This window comes from Furipterus horrens, unplaced genomic scaffold (genome assembly GCF_987537825.1).
Source record: "Furipterus horrens unplaced genomic scaffold, mFurHor1.1.pri manual_scaffold_2, whole genome shotgun sequence".
In the NCBI taxonomy this organism is placed as follows: domain Eukaryota; kingdom Metazoa; phylum Chordata; class Mammalia; order Chiroptera; family Furipteridae; genus Furipterus; species Furipterus horrens.
In genome coordinates this window covers 61,876,829-61,899,562 of record NW_028327172.1, presented here as the reverse complement: position 1 = coordinate 61,899,562, position 22,734 = coordinate 61,876,829, and the positions used below count along the sequence as shown (strand labels likewise).

Here is a 22,734-nt window from a genome sequence, read left to right as displayed (position 1 = left end):
ACTAGAGTTTGAATCACAGCCCTAACACTTCCCTGCTGTGTGATTGTGGGTAAGTTACTTAGCCTTTCTATACCTCAGTTCCTTCATCTCTAAAATGGGGACAATTGTAGTCCCTACCTCAGAGGCTTGCCTTAAGGATTGCATGGTTATATATGAAGAGCCCTTGGAACAATGTCTGTCATGTATTAGGTGCTTTGCAACTCGGCACCTGCTATGAGCTGGGAATTATGATTATGACTTGTTCATCCCTGGGAGGAAGCTATTATTAATTCCTTTTCACAGATGAGAAATCTAAAGTTTAGAGAGGCTAAATACCTTTCACAAGGTCATGCAGCAAGAAAGTCGCAGAAACATTGACTTGTGCTCCATCCTCAAATGTCTCTCTTCTTAGTTTTGTTTTTCTTACAAATATTTACTTTCCAGTGGCTCAGTTATTAAGTACATTATATCTAAAATCTCATGTTTGTGACTAGAAAGATAATACATATTTATTGACAATAAAATTCATCCTTCTCAGGTTTTCTCTTTTCTGATTTTGATAATTTAAAAAATTTTTTATGTCTTTTGCTGCTGCCTAAAGTTTAATTGTTCATCTTAGCAACAAATTTTATATACATTTGATATCACTTCATTCAAATACAATTAATTATCAACTGTGTTACCCCTTAGAGGTTACCTATAGTTTCCTGTGGCATTTTTACTTTTTACATTAAATGCTTTAGTGCAGAGAGCTTTAGAAAGTATTTCCATTTGTGATGCCCCAGATTTTATCCATTTAGTTGAAATTCAAAATTGCTATTTTTTATGACCTTTTCAGATGTCTTTTTTTCTTCCTAATCACAGTTCCATTTAAACCAAAATGACATGCAGAAAACCTCACTTCAGTGGTAATCTGCTTTCTTTTTCTATCCAGCTTTAAACCATAATCACTACTCTCTTCCTTCAATTGCTCAGACACTTGCTGTGTATTTTATTAAGCAACATCTTGCAAGATTTAAGAAAAGTGTGCTCTTAGAGGAAAGGAGAGTTCTAAAGCCCCAGGACTTAGCAGTACAATGTAGCTCTGCAGATTCTAAGACTATGCATACAACATGTTTAATGAGTCTTTGAAGAGAAAATGCTATAAAATCTACAAACTTGGCTCATACTAGTTGAGGCACCATGGACTTTTTCTCCTTTCTAAAGAAGTGGGGAATTGGTGAGGACAGGGAGAGTGGTATTGAGATGAAGTGTTGATTGACTCTTGGCCCCACTTGGAGATGTGATGTTGCAAATTGGCACCTGACTTCTCTAGTATTTTATTCCCTCATGTGAAAAATGGAGCTAAACATTTTATAGTGTTTGTGAGGGATAAGTGACATAACATACAGAAATATTTAGACATACCAGGCATAATGACAATAATTATTATTAGTTGTTACCTATGCTCTTCATGTTTATTTGTGATTGCTTGAGTCCTTCAACCTAGTTTATTCCTTAATACGTGGACAATTCATGGTGGAATAAAGTGGAAGCTCTCTTTTACCTCTTATTTATTTTTACTATTATCTTTAGAGCCACCATCAGCTTTTCACATGGTCTAATCCATTTGCATGATGCATAGACTTAAAAAAACACCAGTGCTCAAATTCTTCATTGATTTGATTGATTGAGTCATTTATCAAACATTTATTGACTTCAGTCCACGGTCACTTTCTTCCCCCATGGAGTTTATAGTCTGCAGAGAGAGTGGACATTTGAGATTGCAAAGTGGAGGGAGGAGTGCAACAATACAAGGTACTGAGGCAGCACAGAGGAAGCAGTGTTATTTGGGGGATGCAGTGGTGCAGCTTGTTCTTTGAAAGGAAAAGTTTGTCTCAAGTAGAAAAGGAAAGAAGTGAATTCTGGGCAGACTGAGAAAAAATGTTACCTCACAGAGACAAAACATCAAGTCCTGTTAGGGAAATAACAAGCAATTTGTTTTCATTAGGATAAACAGCTCAAGGAGAGGTGCTGCTGGGGATGTGAAAGGAGATACACATTTAGATACAGGTATTTAGATGGAAAATACTTAAGAAGACTATGCCTGGCATACAATGCTCGACAGGTACATTTAAATTTTATTCTAAAGACCAACTCTCATCTTATGAAATGAAGCAGATCATATTTTATATTCAGATATTATATATGTGTCTTCCTTATAGCTTGTTCTATAGTCCAGACATTGTAAAGCTTTATTATTATTACTATTATTAGTTCATAATTAGGAAATACAAAGATAGGGAATTTAAATGAGAAAACACAAATTGTGAGAGAAATTTAACAGGTCAGAGAAAAAAACTAAATAATGCATATTGAATATTTCAATACCATCAACAAACACAGAACAATCAAATAAAAAATCAACAAGGAAATTCACCTTCTTTGCTTCTAATAAAAAGATTCAATTTTCATTTACCAGAAGACTATTGAAAATGTTTCTCCTTGAATTTACTAGGAGGGAAAAATGTGTTCCTAACTGTAAGTAGAACTATCCAAGTTGAAAACATTTGATTTTTCCTTAACAGTTTTCACTGCATGTGCTCTCTACCTCCCTACTACCCCCCCCCCCCAACAATCTTCACATCTTTATTTCTTTGGACCACAGCAGCTGTGTTTTGATGATGATTATGTACACTCTATTTTCATTATTGCTCACTAATAGCAACTATTTGTCTGCAATTTTATAGGTAATTGTGTTTCTTTTAAAATGCCCTTTGTATTTTTGTTGCTCATTGCTAAATCCTAACAGCTGAGAATTAATTAATGTTAATTATTAGTGATAATTAACATTCCTGCTTTGCTTCTGAAAAAAATCTCCCACAATGAATGATACCTATTTTTAAGACATTCAAACATCTAAAACAAAATATTAAACAATTGGATAATATAGGGCATGATTATTTACATTACCAAGAAATCAATAATATATAAAGAACGTTCTGATTGACCTTAAACAAAGAGAAACTTATGTATTCAATATCACATAAAGAATATTAAATGTTTTTATATGAAAATGTCTATTATGTGAAACTAGGTAAGCCTTGAATATGTTTCTAAGGAAATGAGGTGGCTTGGACCTTGATTTCAGATCTCTTTAGACTCCAGTGACCTTTTTTTAAAAAAGATTTTATTCATTTAGAGGGGAAGGGAGAGAAATATCAATCAGTTACCTCGTGCATGCCCCCAGTTGGGGGCCTAGCCTGCAGCCCAGGCATGTGCCCTGACCTGGAATAGAACCAGTGACCTTTTGGTTCACAGGCCAGCACCCAATCCACTGAGCCACACCAGTGAGGGTATCCAGTGACCTCTTTAAAAGATATCAAGTGTCCCAAATTTTTCTAGGAAAAAAAGCATATCAATTGAGAACAATTGCATGAAGGTTTCTTTAGAACTTTATGATCCCTGGCAATTTACACAGCAATTGGGTATTATATAGTCACACTGAAAGAAAATTAATATTTATAAAATTGTTTCTGACTTGGGAAAATATCTTAAAGTATGAGGAAGAGATGTAAATGGAAACCCAACTAAGAAATACTTTTTTTTTATTTCTAACTCTCCAGTCTATTAAGCACTCTCCTATTTAGTATTTTTCTCCTTTAAAACACTCTAGAGTAAAGTCAAGGAACTAGTATACATGACCCATGGACATGGACAGCACGGTGGGGAATGACGATGGGAGAGGGAGGAAGTGGGCAGGACAGGGGAGAGCAATGGGGGTAAAATGGGACAACTGTAATAGAACAACAATTAAAAAGAACACTATAGATAAGATTTACCTATACCTCAATGATCTCAACTTCAGTTTTTACTTAAATAAGTTACTTATTAATTAAATGGCTACTTATAAGGGCAAGGGGAAATGAGGTCGATGGTGATGAAGTAGAAATGGGACTCCTCAGTGTATAACTTCTAATCTTTTTTTGATTTGTAAACCCATGTAATTATAATACTATTAAAAAATAAAGATAAAATGACATACCGTCAAATATTCACCTACCAAACAAACAAGTTTTCTAAAAATATGAATAGGTTTTCTTGCCTTCTACTAAAATAGCTGAAAACTTTTATTTATTTATTTATTTTGGTGGCAGAGTCCTTGCTTAATATATCCAAGACCAAATATGAGAAACAATAAAGCCTGCTCTAGCCGGAGTGGGTGGGATTGGGGCCGGGGCCCATGCTGCCTCCTTCCATACTCCTCACCTCTTGTGCCTGCAATTCCTTTGCTAGACCCTAGGAGTCTTCAGAGAAGAGTTTGCTTGACACTCCCATAGGACTTATTTCAATTTCAATTCTGTTACTTGAACAAATCCCTCAAAAACCCATATCCACAGTCCTCCAAGGCACTTTCAAGGTTCTTTCCCTCTCTGGGTCCGCTTCTGTCTATTTCCACATAATAACCATAGTCTAGGCTTTCTGATCTTTGTCATAATTTCAATAATAACGATAGCTATCACTTACTGAAGATGTGCTATTTGTCAGGAAACGGGTTTGGCATTTTACATGAATTGATTCATTTAATCCTCACAATCATCCAGTGACATGGGTATGAGTCCCATTTTACAGATAAAGAATGACATTATGAGAGGAGAAGTAATTAGTCCAAGATCACATAGCTGTTAATGGTAGAGCTGGAATTTGAACTACATCTATCTGATCTCACAGGAAGAACTCTTAACCACTGAGCTTCCCAAACTCTGTGAAGCTCTCTGACCAGAGGGATAATTCTAAGTACAGTGCAAAGTACAGAGTAGAGCAGAGCAGAGCACAGTGTTTACTCAGAGAAGCTTGTTGTTGAAGGTTGTAATACTAGCTGTCATTTATGGACAGCCCAAGACAGTCCAGACATCCTACATTCATTTCCTCCAATTCTTCCAGCAATGTTTGAAGGTAAATATAATTATCCCTATGCTATAGGTGAAGAATTTCAGACTCAGAGAGGTTGCAACTCATTCACTTTAAGGCTTCTCAGGTAGTATGGGGTGAGTCCTCTGACTGCCTTTATGCCATTTTGGGACCACAACTATCCCAGAGCCAAACTGCAGGCCCAAGACTCCTATATTCTGAGAACGAAAACAGTAACAATAAAGGAGAACACACTTTCCTAGATTGGGTCTACTCCCCAGCCCAGGTTCTATTCCACGCCAATATGACCTGTCTTCATTCTCAATCACATTTGATTACTAATCCTGCCTACCCACTGGCCTTGCCTAGCCTGAACACCCCTATGGCTATTTCCCCATTAGACTCATTTTGTCCCTGCTGTGCCTCTCTTCTTTTCTCCATGAGTACATGGCATCTTTCTTTCTTTGGATTCTCCATACCCACTTTATCCCTTCCCATTTTTCTCTCCAACCCCTTTAGCATCACATAAATCTGGTTACTTTCCCCTTCTTCTGTGAGAAATAATCTAGTGCAATAGTGTTCTGGAATCTTCCTGTCTGAGATAAAGTTCTTGGGAAAACCACTAATGCTTTCTGAGTCTCAGTTTCCTCATGTGTAAATGAGCAAATGGGCAAAGCAACAAGACTTATGTTCTAAGTTTTTGAGAAGTTTAAATGAGTTAACATATGTATAGATTTTAGAATGTCATCAGGCATAGAATGAGTGTTCCATTCTGGCTAGTTTTAATTATTCTCTTTTTTGCAATCATCCCTCTTTCTCTTTCCATCTTTTTCTTTCATCTATATATTTTTCTGAATTAGATAAAATAAAAAAAAACAAGTGAAAAGAGACTTTGTATAAAGTAGATATATTTATGCATTAGAACCTTTCATTTATTTTTTCATCAAGCCTATATTTATTAAACACTTACTATGAACTAGGCACTGTGCTAGGGACTGGAAATGTAAAAATGAATATAATGTGCTTTTCTCTGATAAATTTATTGTCTTATAATTAGTCAATAATGAGTTGCCATATTTCCATGAAATGAAAGAATTTATATATTTTTATAAACCAATATGTATGTCTATGGGTTTAATCACCTACTTTTTCCTAAGTCTGTCTACTTCTCTCCACTTATTCTGCTGCTACTCTGATCCAATCACCACCTCCACTCACCTTAATGAGTGTCTTTCAACTGGTCCTCCCTCAGTCCCTTCAGAGTTCTTGGGTGGGCCTATTCTTTATTCAGCAGCTATGTTCATCATTTTGAAAAGCAAGTCTGATTCTGCCAGTCTCTGGCTTAAAACCTTTCAACACTATTGCTTTCAGGAGAAAGAACCAAGTACTCAACATAGTACCACATGATCTGCCTCAGCCTCCCTCTTTACTATCTCATGCACAGTGTTTCTCCCACTTCCCCTATTTGCTGTCAGTCCTTCAATAGCACCATCCTCTTTCCTTCACAGGTAAATTTACACACTTTTCCCTCCTCTTCCTTAAAACTTCTTCCTCTGCTTTAATAAATTAATGCCTACTCACCCTTCAGGTGAAAAAAAATGTTATTTCCTTGGGATGCCTTCCTGACCCTCTATCTAGGTTATAGGTTTTTTCTTTCTTTCTTTTTCTGTTTTGGTTTGGTCTGATAAAATATATTCTGAGAATATACTTGAGTTTCTAGACTCAAGATTCTAGCTCCAGGTACATGATGGTTGCTGGGCATTAGGGCAGAACCATGGGCAGATGGGTATGCTGAAGGAATTGCAGATAATTCAAAGAACACAGAAATGATTATAAAATCAGCACTCCTTTAACCTATAGGGTTATAGATGGAAATGCCAGTCACTAAAAAGCATTTATTGGACCCTTTCCCACATACCATATAAGCTTCACATTACCTTGTATTGACTAATTCCACATACAGAGAAGTACCACTTCCAATGAATACCTGTCAAATAAAAAAAGTGATGGGGAGACTTCCAGTCAAGATGGAGGCATAGGTAAATATGTTTCACCTCCTTGCACAACTGAGGAAAAATTACAACTAGACACAAAACAAATATCACTCAGAATTGTCAAAAAATCAAGCTGTATGAAAGTCTGACAACCAAGGATTTAAAGAATCTACATTCATCCAGATGGGCAGGAGGGGTGGAGACATGGAGAGAGGTGGAGAGGCATGGAAAAGCGAGGAGCTGCAGAGTGGCATGGAGAGGTGGAAGAATAGGCAGTCCCACATTCACAAGCAGTGGATAAAAATTGGGAGCAATACAACAGGAGCAAAGGATCCCAACCCCAGCCCAGGGTTCCAGCACCAGGAAGATAAATCCCCATAACTTCTGACTGTAAAAGCTAGTAGGGGTTGAGGTGGCAGAAGAAACTGAAGGTTTCCCAGGAGACTCCTCTTAAAGGGCCTGCAAAAGTCTCAGGACTTAGGTAGACCTACCCCTTCTGGGATTTAGCACCAGGGCAACAGCTGAAAGGGCACAAGTGTCATACAGGGAGAAAGTGAAGTGACTGGAAACAGGGTGAGTTTCAGGAGACACCTTTCTCCTGGACAAACCTCCAGAAGCTAGGCAGCAGTGCTGTCCCCTCTGAGACCCCCTGTCACACAGAGTCACAAAGTGGTGAAATGGGTTGCCCTGCCCTGGCAACCACCTAAGGCTCCACCCTACACAATTTACAGGTGCCTTGTCTACAATAGGCCACACTACCAAGACAGGGAGTCCAAGCAGTTCTACCTAATACACAGAAACAGCCACAAGGAGGTTGCCAAATTGAGGAGACAAAGAAATATGGCCAAAATGAAAGAACAGAACAAAACTATGGAAAAATAGTTAACTAAGTGAAATGGACATCTTCAAATGTACCAACATTTGAATCAGAGATGCCAGAAGAGAAGAGAAAGAGCAAGAAATTGAAAACTTATTTGAAAAAATAATGAAAGAAAACTTCCCTAATTTGGTGAAGGAAATAGACATACAAGTCCAGGAAGAACAGAGAGTCCCAAACAAGTTGGACCCAAAGAGAACCACACCAAGACACATCATAATTAAAATGCCAAAGGTTAAAGATAAAGAGAGAATCTTAAAAGCAGTAAGAGAAAAGCAGAGAGTTACCTACAAAGGAGTTCCCATAAGACTGTCAGCTGATTTCCCAAAAGAAACTTTGCAGGCTAGAAGGGACTGGCAAGAAGCATTCAATGTGATGAAAAGCAAGGACCTGCAACCAAGGTACTCTATCCAGTGAAGCTAACACTTAGAATTGAAGGGCAGATAAAGCATTTCCTAGATAATGTAAAGCTAAAGGAATTCATCATCACCAAACTTATTATATAAAATGTTAAAGAGACTTATTTAAGAAAAAAGATTAAAACTATGAACATTAAAATTATAACAAACTCGCAATCTAAAAAAGCAAACTAAGGAAACAACTAGAACAGGAATAGAATCATAGACATGGAGATTACTTGGAGTGTTGTCAACTGGGAGGGGGAAGAGGGAGAATGGGGGAAAAATGTAGGGATTAAGAATCATAATTAATAGGAACAAAATAAACAGGGAGATTTAAGAATAGTATAGGAAACGGAGAAGCCAAAAAACTTATATGCTTGACCCAAGGATCTGAACTAAGGGAGGGATTGCTGGGGAGAATGGTGACACCTGGCAGAGGGGAGCAAAGAGGGAAAAATCGACACAACTGTAATAGTATAATCAATAAAATATATTAAAAATATACTGAAAAAATATCTAGATTCAAGTCCTTTTCTTTTTCTAGATGAGCAACTTAGCTTGTATAATTCACTAGTGTGATTTTACTTCGTTAACTACAGGTCCATCAGCAAAAGGGCCATGCCTGTTTTGCTCATCATTTTATCTCTTATGTCCAGAACAGTGTTTTAGTTATCAGAAGCATTAAATAAACATTAGGTGAATGAAGTTTGAACAAGTTAATGTTTGTTCTGCCATTACTCAAGTTTTGTAGTAGGTCAGCAATTTTTTATTAAGAAAACAAAATGCCCTTGCCAGTGAGAACATGAATATGAGGAAATTGAGAGGGAAAATAGAAAAGATTATCTTGAACCAAAGTGCAGTTTGGATATCGTTGCCTTTTATACATTTAGTCATTGAGTGTACTAGGAATCCTATTTGGATTAGGGATCTATAAAGCACATTGAAGATGTATATACTTTCTCTGCTTGTTTTTTTTTATTTTAAAGTTGCTATTACTTGCCATTCTAATAATTCAAGACATTGCCACTATTTCAACTTTCTGCACCCTTGATTTCCTGAAATTAACTTCTTTCATATTACATTTTTTCAGCCTCAATAAACCTATTTACAAGCTTGGTAATTATAATTTAATTTATCAAATTGATACAATTTGGTTACAATGGTTCTATAAACAAAGAGATCATTCACAGCAAGTTGTCAATCTTGAAAGCCTCAACAAGCAATAAGGGCCTCTATCTGAATTAAACTTAAAACCATCATTGGAGGGTTCAAATCCTATTGAACGCAGAGAGAGCAATTGTCAGAGATATTGATCTTTCTCCTTCCCATAAGTATCTAACAGCAGAATTTCCATGTTTTAAGATGTGTGCAATAAAAAGAGAACATTTAGAAATTACCTGTTTGTAACTATTGTTCATTGATGACAAGTTTTAATTAGAAAACATGGTAAGCTAAATTTCATAGAGTGTCATCTGGAAAGAGCCTTAAATAATTTTTCTAACCGTCTTAGCTAATAAACAAGGGAATCAATGTTCAGAAAAGTGATGTGACTTTGAGGTGGTCAATAAAGCATTGGTTGCTGAGTCAGGAAAAGGAGAAGAAAAATGCCTCATTACTCAGTTTTACATTTGAGCATTGTTTTAAATAGGGGCTATATTCAGATAGATGTGGGGATAAACTAGACTGGGAACCCAGAATGTGGAGTTGAGTTAGTTAAGTATTTTAAATCCCTCTTGGTTTATATTCCCTTTATGTTTGTCTCTGTAGAATACACTTTTATACTTCTCTAACATCATGAAATGCAATATCAAGTGGAAGCATTATCTAAGAGGATTTGTGTTCATTTTGTAATGCTTGTGTAGTCAAGAATAGGATTCAAACCTTTATTTTCATGTATTTGATCTAGGTGTTACTAAAGACAAGTATGGATCTAAGAGATCTTTTTGGTTGTCAAAATGTGCTTAGCAAAGGATTTATTTAACCTCTGTATTAACAAGTGGGTGCTTTATGTCACTAGATGTCAAGAAACTGCCCCAAATAACATAAAGTCACAGGATGAGACACCTAAAAGATCAATGTATTTAATTATGGAATGGAAATTGTTATGGGGATGGGGACAGAGATAATACAGGGAGGAGGCATGAGCTATAATCAACTTTGTAAGTATTTTTAACTCCTTTGATATGAGTTTGAAATGCTGTATTCCCAGGAAAGATTATGAGTTCAAGAGAGTTTTCTAAGAGTCAGGAAATGACACCTCACTTGTCTTCATTACATTTTTCTAGGTCTAAACTGGGTGTGGGCAAGGAGAGAGGGTGCAGCATAATTAATTATTAAACTATCTGGAGAGAACCTCCTATGAATCTGTAGACTCTATTTGCAGGGTATAGAAATCATCTTTTCAGTCATATTCTATGATGCTATGTGTTAGATGCAGGTTGAAGAGGAAACAAAAGCAATGAGAAGAAGGCTAAAAAAAGGATACATTGAGTGAGATGATTTCCTGGGAGATTTTTAGTTGCAGAAAGGGTCAGTGTCTGTTAGTGGAATGTGTATACATGAAAGAGAGCTATGAAGAAAGACTTGGTTAAGTAATATAAATTCTAGAGTCATGTAAAAAATTGTTTAATTTTCCTTCCTAATATTTTGGTAAAAATTAGAATATGCCAACCAGATTAACTAAACCAGATTTAACATAATATATTTGGAGAAATATGATATATGGCAATGCAAACTATCACTAAAGATGAATTTATTGATAGATAAATGAATGGGTGAGCAGGTATGTGAGTGGAGGGACAGATGAATGGGTGAAGGGTGATACAGAGAGAAGTAAAAATTGAGAAGAGAAAAATCATAATGTATTTGAAATATTTATTGAAGTATCAATATTGCAAGATTGGTGATTATTTTTTAAATTAACAATAATTGCTTATATTTAAAAACTTTGTTTTATACATCATTTAACTGTGATACACAAATAACAATTAACAACAGTAACAAGTTAGAAATGAAAGTGAATTTGTGTATATGAGGAAGCCCTGAGACTTCATGAGAATTTAACTTCTTAATGTCCATTTGATCATAATAATCTTATTGAGGTAGATTCCTTGGACTATTAAAGCCATCTGCCACTATGAGTTTCTTTGGTGAGTTAAAAGAATTAAGAAATTTACTAGCATTTCCAGTAGAGATAGAGGCATAGGTAAACATGCTTCACCTCCACAAACTACAGCAAAATTACAACTAGGTTACAAAACAAATATCACCCAGATTTATCATAAAATTGAGCTGCACTGAAGTCCAATAGCCAAGGATTTAAAGAAGCCACATTCATCCAGACAGGTAGGAGGGGTGGAGATGTGGAGAGGAGCAGAGAGGTGGAGTGACAGAAAGAGGTGGTGGAATAGGTGGTCCCACATTCACATGCGGTGGATAAAAATCAGGAGGGATACCTCAGGAGCAGTGATCCCAGCCCCAGGCCAGACCACCCAGCCCAGGGTTCCATCACCAGGAATATAAGTCCCCATAACTTCTTACTATAAAAACCAGTGGGGGTTGGGGTGGCAGAAGAAACTTCAGGTTTCTCAGGAGACACCTCTTAAAGGGCCTGCAAAGGTCTCAGGATTACACGGACCTATCCCCTCTGGGTTTCAGAACCAGGGCAACAGCTGGAATAGCACAAGTGGCGTATGGGGAGAAGTGGAGAAAGTAAAGTGACTGACAACAGGGTGACTGCTGAGACAGCTTCTTCACAGGCAATATCCAGAGGCCAGGCAGCAGCATCATCCCTCTCTATGAGCCATCCCCACACACAAAGCAGTAAAATGGGTTACTCCACCCTGGAAATCACCTAAGACCCCACCCCACACAATTTACAGGGGCCTTTTCTATAATAGGCCATGTTACTAAGACAGGGAGTCAAAGCAACTCTACATAGTACACAGAAACAAAGACAGGGAGGCTGTTAAATTGAGGAGACACAGAAATATGGCCCAAATGAAAGAACAGATCAAACTCTGGAAAAAGAACTAAATGAAATGGAGATAAGCAACCTATCAAATGCACAATTCAAAACACTGGTTATCAGGATGCTCCAGCAATTCATTGGGTATGGCAACAGCATAAAAAGACCCAGGCAGAGATGAAGGCTGCATTAAGTGAAATAAAGAAAAATATACAGGAAACAAACAGTAGAGGGAATGAATTTGAGAATCAAATCAATGATTTGGAACATAAAGAAGAAAATGCATCCAATCAGAACAGCAAGAAGAAAAGAAGAAAAAAATAAGGACAGAATAAGGAGCTTCTGGGACATCTTCAAATGTCCCAACATCCAAATCTTAGGGGTGCCAGAAGAAGAGGAGAAAGAGCAAGATATTGAAAATTTACTTGAAAAAATAATGAAAAAAAAACTTCCCTAATTTGGTGAAGGAAATAGACATACAAGTCCAGGAAGCATAGAGTCCCAAACAAGTTGGATGCAAAGAGGACCATACCAAGACACATCATAATTAAAATGCTAAAGGTTAAAGATAAAGAGAGAATCTTAAAAGCAGCAAGAGAAAAGCAGAGAGTTACCTACAAAGGAGTTCCCATAATACTGTCAGCTGATTTCTCAAAAGAAACTTTGCAGGCTAGAAGGGACTGGCAAGAAGTATTGAAAGTGATGATTACTCAAAATACCCTAGATTACTCTATCCAGCAAGGCTATCATTTAGAATGGAAATGGAAGGGCAGATAAAGTGCTTTCCAGACAAGGTAAAACTAAAGGAGTTCATCATCACCAAGCCATTATTATTTGAAATACTAAAGGGACTTATTTAAGGAAAAGAAGATCAAAACTATGAACATTAAAATGCAACAAATTCACAACTATCAACAACTGAATCTAAAATACAAACTAGGCAAACAAGTAGAACAGGAAAAGAATCATAGATATAGAGGTGATTTGGACAGTTATCAGCTGGGACCGGAAGGGGGAGAATGGAGGAAAAGGTATAGGGATTAAGAAGTACAAATTGGTAGGTACAGAATAGGGAAATGTTAAGAATAGTATAGTAAATGGAGTAGCCAAAGAGCTTATGTGCATGACCCATGGACATGAACTAAGGGGAGGGATTGATGGAGGGAATGGGAGTAAAGATGGAGGGGGCAAAGGTGGAAAATTGGGACAACTATAATAGCATAGTCTATAAAGTATATTTTTAAAAAGAAATTTACTAGCTGTTCAGCTAGCCTCAGCTTTAGAAGTTACAACTTTTAAGATATTAAACTGCTTTCTTATTGGAATGCTGACTGAGTTTCAGCTCCCTATCTGTGAAATGAAGAAGCTGGACAAGATGATCCTTAAGGATTCTCCCAACCCTTTTTAAAAATTAATTAATTAACAATTAATTATAATCCTCATCTGAGGTCATTTTTTTTTCATTGCTTTTTTAGACAGAGGAAGATAGAGAAACATTGATGTGAGAGAGAAACATAAATAGGTTGCCTCCTGCACATGCCCGGACTGGGGATCAAACCTGCAAACCTTCAGTAACAAAACAACACTCTAACCAACTGAGCTACATTAGCTAGGGCAGGTTTCTCCCAACTCTTAATTTCTCGTTCTCAATGATTCTATTTAAACCACACAGAATGCATCAAATTAACTAGACTGTGTGTACATTTTTTCTTGAAGACTGAAAAAATGTAAAGAGTAAAGATGTGATATTAGTGACAAAATTTTCAAGTAATGGAACTTATGCTTCTAAACTACTTGAGACTGGGAATCATGTTTTTAATATAGAATTTAATAGAAGGAAGATTATTCTGATAACGTCTCACCCATCCCAACCTTTTTGTTCCTTTATCAGTGAGAACGCTGAAGCTCACAAAGATCAACAACTACTACAAGTTCACACAGCTTATGTTACAGCTGACACTAGGATACTGATCTCTTTCCAGTTCAGAGTCTTGCACAGTACTTTCCATTCCAAAGCTCATCTTAAATGTTCCCTAAGGATGCTGATGCAATTTCTGACCAAGACCCACAGTTGGACACTATGAATCTTGCTTGGGTATTTCAGATGCAGTTATTTGCACTGAAAAATATTTCAATATGCCACAGCTGCTCATTCATATGCATAAACTTATGTAGACATTGATTTAAAAACAGAAATATAGCTTGCATTTTAAGTAAGCTTTTTGGATGTTGCACATACTTTTATTTATGAAAGCCTCTAGGTATAGAAAGTGTCTTTATTCTTCTGAGGGTAAATCAGATATTCATTTCAAGCTCTCATCATATGTTTGACCCTGTGGGGAAATGTGCCATAGGGTGCAAACCTGGTTTAAGCTTAGTGACTTAATTTATTGTGGTTATTTTGAATAAGATCAGAGATTCACTTCTTGCTAAAAAGAATACCCACTTTTCTTTCTGAATTAACTTCACAATTTAAAAGGAGTGGAAAAGATTATTTAAATTAACTTCTGCTTTAAAATACAGTAAATTACCCCCCTTTTTTTTGTTTGTTTGTTTGTAGAGTTATCCATCAGGATAAGGTTCAGTCTGACCCCATCTGACACAATGTTTCTCTTTATTCACCTCCAGGAGAGACCATAATTGAAGAGAATGAAGGTTTATGAACAGGTTCATTGTCTTACTAACTCAGGAGTTTGAGCAAGTTATGAATTTGCTTGAAAATCTGTATTTAGAAAGATGGTATAGGCAAAGTAGAGGTGGATGACACGTGAACGTCTTAGATCCCACGCAGCCTAACATATCCCTAGAAAAATCCACTGAGGCATGACTAATCATTGAGTGATACATGCCAGAAATCAAATCAGGTGATGCAGCCTCATATGACTTTGCTCAGTACAATAGGCAGAGAGAGTCAGTTTCAACAGTGACAAATGACAATTCTTTTGGGGTCCCTAAGTATTCTAGGAAGTGCTCAAACTTTAATGTATGTACACATAAGGCACAGATCCTGACTTAGTGGGCCAGTGTGTGGGCTTGAGATTGTGCATTTCTAAGAAGCTCTCAGTTTATATTTATGCAGCTAGTTCATGAACCATTCTTTGTAGATAAAGACTCTAGAATACTTAATTTCTTCCCCCAGCTTTCTCCATGGCCTACTCTCTCACTTCTTTTAAGTCTCTGCTGAAATATCATCTTATTAGCAAGGCCTTCCCCACCCACTGTATATTTCCCTGTCACTATCACCATTACTGTTCTTCATATTTATTTATACTACTTATTACTATCTGACAAATGTTATATTTACTTATATTGATTCATGGCTTATCATTTCCCGACACCATTGACTGAGGCATAATGAAGTGTTCAGTAAAAATATCTATTATGAATGATTGTATAAATGAACTACATGGCCACTCTACTACAATTCCATAAGGCACACCACACTTAGGGGTCTGCAGGCAATAAGCAGCTCTGTCCTTTGGGGTTTTCTTTTAGAAACTCAAATATTCTGTTAAAAAATGAGGTGGAGAAAAACGAGCTCCTCCACTGTCTACCTTTCTGGCTGATGGAGACCGCTGCTCACTTCCTCTTTTTTACTTGCAGGCCCTTCTGAAACCTTTATGTTCCCAACAGTGCGCTGAGTAGACAGATTAAAGGCAAGAGGATATTGATGGCCACTCATTGTCTCCATTTTGTGTTTCACTCAACAATTTATATCATTCACTTGGCTCTTTTTGTGAATATCTGGTGGTTTGTTATTCCAACTTCAGTCAGTAATCTCACAACAAATACAGGTGTTATTATACTAATGAGAAAGCAACAAATGCTATAAAGATTTGTCCCAGCCCGACCCAGATGAATGCTGTGTTCATCCTGTTTTGACAGGCATATAACTAACTAGGTTATGATCAATGATTTTCAAAAAATTCATCAATGGTGTTAAAGTTGAGCTTCAGAACTTTAAAAAATGTTAAGTCTCTAACAATCTTTTCTTTGTGCTATACAACAGAGCAACAGCTGCAGATTTTCTGCAACACAAGAGGAAGGGAAACTAAAGGTTTTGTAACAAAAACCCAAAAGGCAACATTCAAAAACTGCATCAACACCAAATGTCCAACCTAGGGATTCTTATTACCATTTCTGTGTCTTATATCAAAACTAGGCCATTCATTCAATATTCATTCATTAACTATTTCTTAAGCATATACTATTAGGTGCTTAAAATATTATATCGCACTTTTAAAACTGGTGGAGAACCATTCAATAACTTTTTAATGAGTACAGTCAAGTTCATATTGAGCAAATTAATGTGGGAGGTCCTTGCCCTCTAGTAGCTTACTTGAGTGGAGAAATGTGCAAATCATGGTAAGGGACATACCAGGTATCTGAATACAGGTCTAGGAAGCTCAGAGAAATAATCAGTCAATGTTGTCTTTGCAGAATAAAGACAGCTTCATAATGGAATTGACATCTGAGGGCCCTCAAGCTCACTAGGAATCTTACCAGTGGAAAGGGAAACAAGGGAATTCCAGGTGGAGGAACCCACATGATCAAAGACCCAGAAACATGACAATTGAGGATTAAGTGTAGGAGAGCAGTCTTAGATAGCAGTGGGAGAGGATGATGAAAAAGGACGGTTCTGGTGGGTCGTGATGGGTGAGAGGGGAGGGGGCATGAAGGTAGGCTGGGACCATATTGTGAAGGGCAAGGAGTCTGTGCACAGGTACATTGGGGTCATATCTTTTAGAAAGGTAATTCTAAAAGGAATGGGGAAGATGGCTGGGTAGAGGAAGGAAAGTTGTGTGTATATTTGGGGTGGGGTGGGGTGGCAGGCATTATGTTTCTTTTCTTAAATTAAAGATTTATTTATTTTTTAGAGAGAGGGGAAGGGAGGGAGAAAGAGAGGGAGAGAAACATCAGTGTGAGAGTGAAACACTGATTGGTTGCCTCTTGTAGGTACCTAGTCCAGGGACCGAAGCTGCAACCCAGGCATGTGCCTTGACTGGGAATCAACTGGCAACCTTTCACGTTGTGAGACAACGCCCAACTGAGCCACACTGGTCAGGTCTATGCTTGCTTTTTCTGAATAATAATGTTGAAATAATTTCACTAATTGAATATGGTAGTCCCTCTCTATATCGTGGTTCACTTATCGCGGCCTCACTGTATCACAGGATTTTAAAAAATATTTTATTTAATTATTTATCACGGATTTTTCACTATAAGGTTAATAAGGGACTGGGAACGATTTATAAGTGTGTGGGAAGGGTTTATAAAGCCTTTATAAAATAAATGTAACGTTCCTACTTTGTGAATTTTCACCTATCACCTATCACGCGGGGGTCTAGAATGTAATACCCACAATAAATGAGGGAATACTGTATAGGTAATAGAAGTTTTCACAAGAATTAACTCTCCATATTGTTTATATAGAATTATTCCTGAAGTATCACATATATGATTCTTTTTTAAAAAAGAGAGAGAAAATTACTTCATCTTCTTCCTATTATGAATATAGTGCTTGTTAATTTCAGAGTAAACATGTGATATGAATTGGATAAAAAATATTTTAAAAACAAATTACAATCACACGACTGGAAATAAATGTTTGTTTGTGACTCCTCACTTCCACCACCTAGAACTACAATGAATAAGATTGACAATTGAAAGAGGAATTCAGACAACTGGTGCCAAGGCCATTTTAAGCAGAAGTGAGTATGACAATTTTGGCCTTAGTTTGGGCAGTGAAATTTGCCAAGAAAGACATTTATTGCTACATTATGATATTTATAAATCATTTATAATTATTTCAGAAAAGGTGCTAAGTACTATGAAAAACACATTTTATGACATGCCCTTGTTGAGCACTTGTTTTTTGCTTTGAAGCAAAAATTAAAAAATGCAAGGAGTAAAAATGAATCTCTTCAATCTTCAATTACCTTCAAGTGGAAATTGAAGTACTGAAAAATGACAAACTTTTTTTTATTAGTTCAGCAACTCTAAGAAATACCAATTATAACACAACACTGAAGGTAGATTTATCAGTGAAAGAAAATGCAGGTTTTGTGTCTGTACCCATGGAGCTCAATATCTTAGCAAGTATTCTTTCTCTCTCCTCTCCAGAATAGAAATCCCACCCATTCTTCAAGGTCTGGCTCTGTTTCCTCATTTCTATAAAATACTCTTTGCACTGTTCTGGCTCTTTCAGGTTTATACATTCTCTTACGTTTCATGATTCACAGAGATGATAACATTATCATACAATTTTGGTCCTATGTCATCAGGCACTGATGTCTATTAAATGCATCTAAGTCCTTTCTCCTCAATAAGGTAAAAAATATCCTTAAATATAAAGACTTGAGATGGAAATAAGGGCAATATTTTCTGAAATTTGGCAATATTGAGCATCCAGAATATTCCTGGTAAAAACATTTGAATGTGACAAAAACTTATTTACTGAAAGTGTGGATCTTGATGACACTAAAAGAGATGTCAATAAAATTTGTCTTACCATGGACACCTCACAATACTGGTGCAAATGAAGGGGACTTGGTGAGAATTTCCTAATGAAATCTCATAGCATACTCTTTTTTTTCTACTTGTTATTTTAAAGGTAAATTGTTCATCATTTCATAAAAATGTTGTATAATTTAAATGCCCCTAAAGGACCTAAAGAACAATCCAATCAGTTTTCCATTTCAAATAGTAGTTAAATTAAGGCTGAGTTGCACGTTAAAGTTGCAAAGGAAAAATGATTGCCTGATGTTGCATAACTGCATTTCCAACTGATTGAAAGCTGTAACAAGTCCCAATACAGTTAAACTATTAAAATAGGGAAGTCATTCTGTGAATCTGGTTTATACTTGACATTTTAAACACAAGCTTGTTGTTGTTATTTACAGATTTCTTTAGAAGCACTTTCAAAATTGATTTATGCCATTTGAACAGGCATCTTGATAAACTACAACATAGTATCCAAATTAAGTGTTTTGCTTAAAGGAAACTAAGTTGTAAGAATGCTTAGGGTGATTTATGCTGATAGAACTTGGACAAGCTTGTCCTTCATTGTAGCCTTTAAAACTTGAAATCATTCTGTTCAAGGTTATTTGAATGGCTGTCTTTACTATCAAGGGCTTCTAATTGATGAAAACTATACTTCTGACCATCTTATCAGTTTGTAGAATTGTTTGAGATGAAAGTTTTCCAAAATAGGAAAATAGCCCAGAGTATTTATTCCATGTGCCAGGTTATAAGACTGAAAGAAAAGAGCTATCAAGAAAATGAAAGAATGCCATGAGAAAGTTATGATTATAGGAAGTAGAATTTGTTCATCAGGTTGTGATAACCCAGATCTTTTCATTTTCTGTTTTACAATGGATTCTTTAGAAGCCATTTATTCCTAATGGAAAACAGATCTACTTATTTGTAAGAGGTAGAATGGCTTTTTAAAGCTGGGAAGAACATGCTCCCTTGCTGTTTCATTATTTGTCTTTTGGCAACCACTAATCTATCCCTTCTTCCCCAGCCCATCTGGGATAGGGCAATAAGAGAAAACATTAAATAATATATTTTTTTTGGTATAATGATTGCATATTTTAATTCTAAAGCCAGATAAAGTGAAAGTAATGTAGCAAAACACACTTGGCAAAATGTTTTCTCTATTCTCATGTAAAACATGTGGTAATGAAAAATTTTAAGAAGCCACAGGCAAGACACAAACCTCAGTCTTCCAAACAACAATAGACCAATTGACATTAAGAAAGAATCACTTGAAAAGGTCAAAGAAGCTCCATATACCCACATATGCAAAGGCTCTTCCTTGATGGCATCTTCTATTTTCATGTTTAGCTGTTTAACAGTCCTGTTTGCCAGTGATGTAGGTGAAAAGCAATTAACTATATTTATTGAAGACAGAAGCCATATTCCTCTGGTTTTTTTTTTTTTTTTTGTATGAAGTCTAGCTCACAGTGGTGTGCTTAACTATGTTTCATGAACAAAGGAGCATTCTATGTACAAATTTCCCAAGAAATCAACTAGTATACTAGATAACATCCCAGTCGTCTCATTGCACCTCATTCTGAACACAGAAACAGATGTTGAAACAAACCAAAGAACAGGGTATGGCTAATCCAATTTAGGATATCTCATCAAATCTCAGTTGGCTAATTTGATTTATGACATCACCAAATCTCAGGGTTTATAGTGATGCATTCCAAACAAGTGATAGTGCAGCAAAAAAACAAAACAAAACAAAACACAACAAAAACAAACAAACAAAAAACCTATATCAAGGGCATCCAAAAACCATATTAGTGTTAATAAGAGTTAATGCCACAAGGAGAGACTATGGTCTACTGATCATGGTATATTTCTATACGTGAAATCTCTCCCCCTTGCTTCCTAAATCTTGTTCCTATAGTATCCATTGCTGACCAAAAAGGTATGGACCAGATAAGCATATAAATAAACTAAAGCTGATGGCAGTTGTTATTTATTTGATTTCATATTTCAAAAAGGCCTTTCTTACTGTCTAATGTTTTTCTTGGAGGATTAAAGGTAACAAAGCCTCATGTTCTTGGGAGACAAAGCATCGATTTTTCACAACAGAGAGTCTTGAAAAACCCTGTCAGCAGCGACTAATTAATACAGGTAACCAGAAACCCATATTCATGTTCACACATTCACATATCAGAACGTTAGATGTTTGGGCACTCACTGACCTTCAGGTTGGTATTGTGCTATAATTGTCACTGTCTGTCCAGCCCCCTTCAGTGCAGCCGCAGCCTGTTCATGGGACGCTCCACGCAGGTCAATGCCGTTTACCTAAAAAACAGGAAGCCAGAGAATTCTGGTGTTTCATAAGGCATATCATTCTGATAGAAAAAAAGTTTCCCAAAACTGAGAGATTGTTTAAGATTATGCCACCTGTCTCAAAACCCCTCATGTCCTACTCAGGCATTTGTGTGTTAATGTAGTAGGTTTTACGCTCTTGAAAACTTTTCGTTAGCAGTCACATCAAATTTCATCTTGTGATGTTTGTGCTATGTGGTCTGACCAGGTTGAAGCTTCTTCATATGCCCACGACCACTAGGATCTCAGGGTGTGCATTTAATATGCTTCTGTGAGTTTCCCAGATTTCTGGGGTAGATAGGAGCCTTCAACATTAGAGGAAAGACAGGGTAATAAAGAGAGACACGTAATGTACATAGACAAGTATGTGCTGACGGATTAATAAATTCAGATGAGGTTATGGGGACACTGTATGGAATGGGGCTGGCTGCCCGCCAGAACCCCCTCTTGGTCATATGCCTGTTCCTGTCACCCTGAGCTTGGTTAGATAGCCCTGGGACTTTTTCCAAAATAAACTGGACCGCCCCATTTCTCATGTATAATTCTAACATGAATTCGGACAAAATGAAATAAAGAATGCCTGGAGTTTCTGTTGCTGCTGTTAACTCCCGTTTTGGGGCCTGCGCCAAAGGAGAAACAGAGCATCGAAAAACAAGCACAAAATTCTGCCGAGAGGGAAAATTCATTCTTAAGCCAAATTTAATGAGAAGCAAAAGCTACAATCTTTCTCAAATCAACTCATTCTAAGTCACCACAATATAATTACTGAGTACTTTTCAATGACAGGGCTGTCTGTCTGCCCCAGGACAGGGTGGGGGTGGGGAACGAAGGTGAACAAGCCAAGCCCTAGGAAGCTTTTCTGCTTCAATTGAGCACATAGTTTAAGTCCAGTTTTCTAACCTACTCAGAGGCTTGTTTTTGCACATGATATCAGAATTCTGCTTCCTTTTATTTACAGAGAAGATGGCCACAGCCCATTAAAAAGAATAAAGGAACCGATCAGTTTGTCTACACATAGATTCTTACTTGGCCTCTCATGAATTCTCTTGGGCAATGACACTGGATGGGTCAGGGGTTACTACTCTGTTTCTCAATTAGGCCTGGAACCCTTGTAATCCTCAATACCACATCCTGGTCCTCTCATAAAATAATATTGTTCAAATCTCCTTATTCACTTATATAATTTTCTTGGCCTCTTCCTTGGCTTTCTATTCTGGTGAACTTCTTACTGAAAGCATTGATTACATAGTACGTTGGAAAGTCCCGTGAGCTAGGCTTGGCCAGCCAGTGCCACTCACTAGCTGAGTCACTGTCCTGTCACCAGTCTGAGACTCAACTCTCTCCTGCTTCTCTGAGTTAGACTCAAAGAGCCCTGATTCTAACTGTCCCTTTAAACTATACAACTTCAGATTCAGTCCTTGGAAGACGATAGTCATTTCAGAGATCGTCCAGGCATTGATGAGTCAGAAGTATGACTCAGAGCTGGAAGAGAAAGGAGAAGTAATTTGATCTAGGGTTTTGTCTACAGGAAGCTGAGTGCGTAAGTCATGGACCAAATAGCCTCTTCTTTTGTCAAACAGCTTTTTATTAAAAATAATATATGATCATGGAAAATGAATTCTAATGTTTCAGAAAGGTATATAAGGAAAAGTAAAAGGTCCCTTTACTGTCTGCACTCCCGTGGTAATCACTGTTGGCAGGTTCTTGTGCATACTTCATAGAAATTTATTCTTTGCACATGCAAGCACATTATTTTATTTCTGTTTCTTTCTTACA

The 22,734-nt window shown here is 36.8% G+C and overlaps 1 protein-coding gene across 3 annotated transcripts in view; it reads right to left on the bottom strand.

Annotated features, from left to right (window-relative positions):
- DLG2 (discs large MAGUK scaffold protein 2) overlaps nt 1-22,734 on the bottom strand; it is a 725,256-nt gene that overhangs the window by 283,269 nt on the left and 419,253 nt on the right. For all 3 annotated transcript variants that reach the window (XM_090265790.1, XM_090265791.1, XM_090265792.1), the window contains exon 12: nt 20,829-20,931. In XM_090265790.1, coding sequence (XP_090121916.1) covers nt 20,829-20,931 — 103 coding nt within the window. The remainder of the gene's footprint in view (nt 1-20,828; nt 20,932-22,734) is intronic.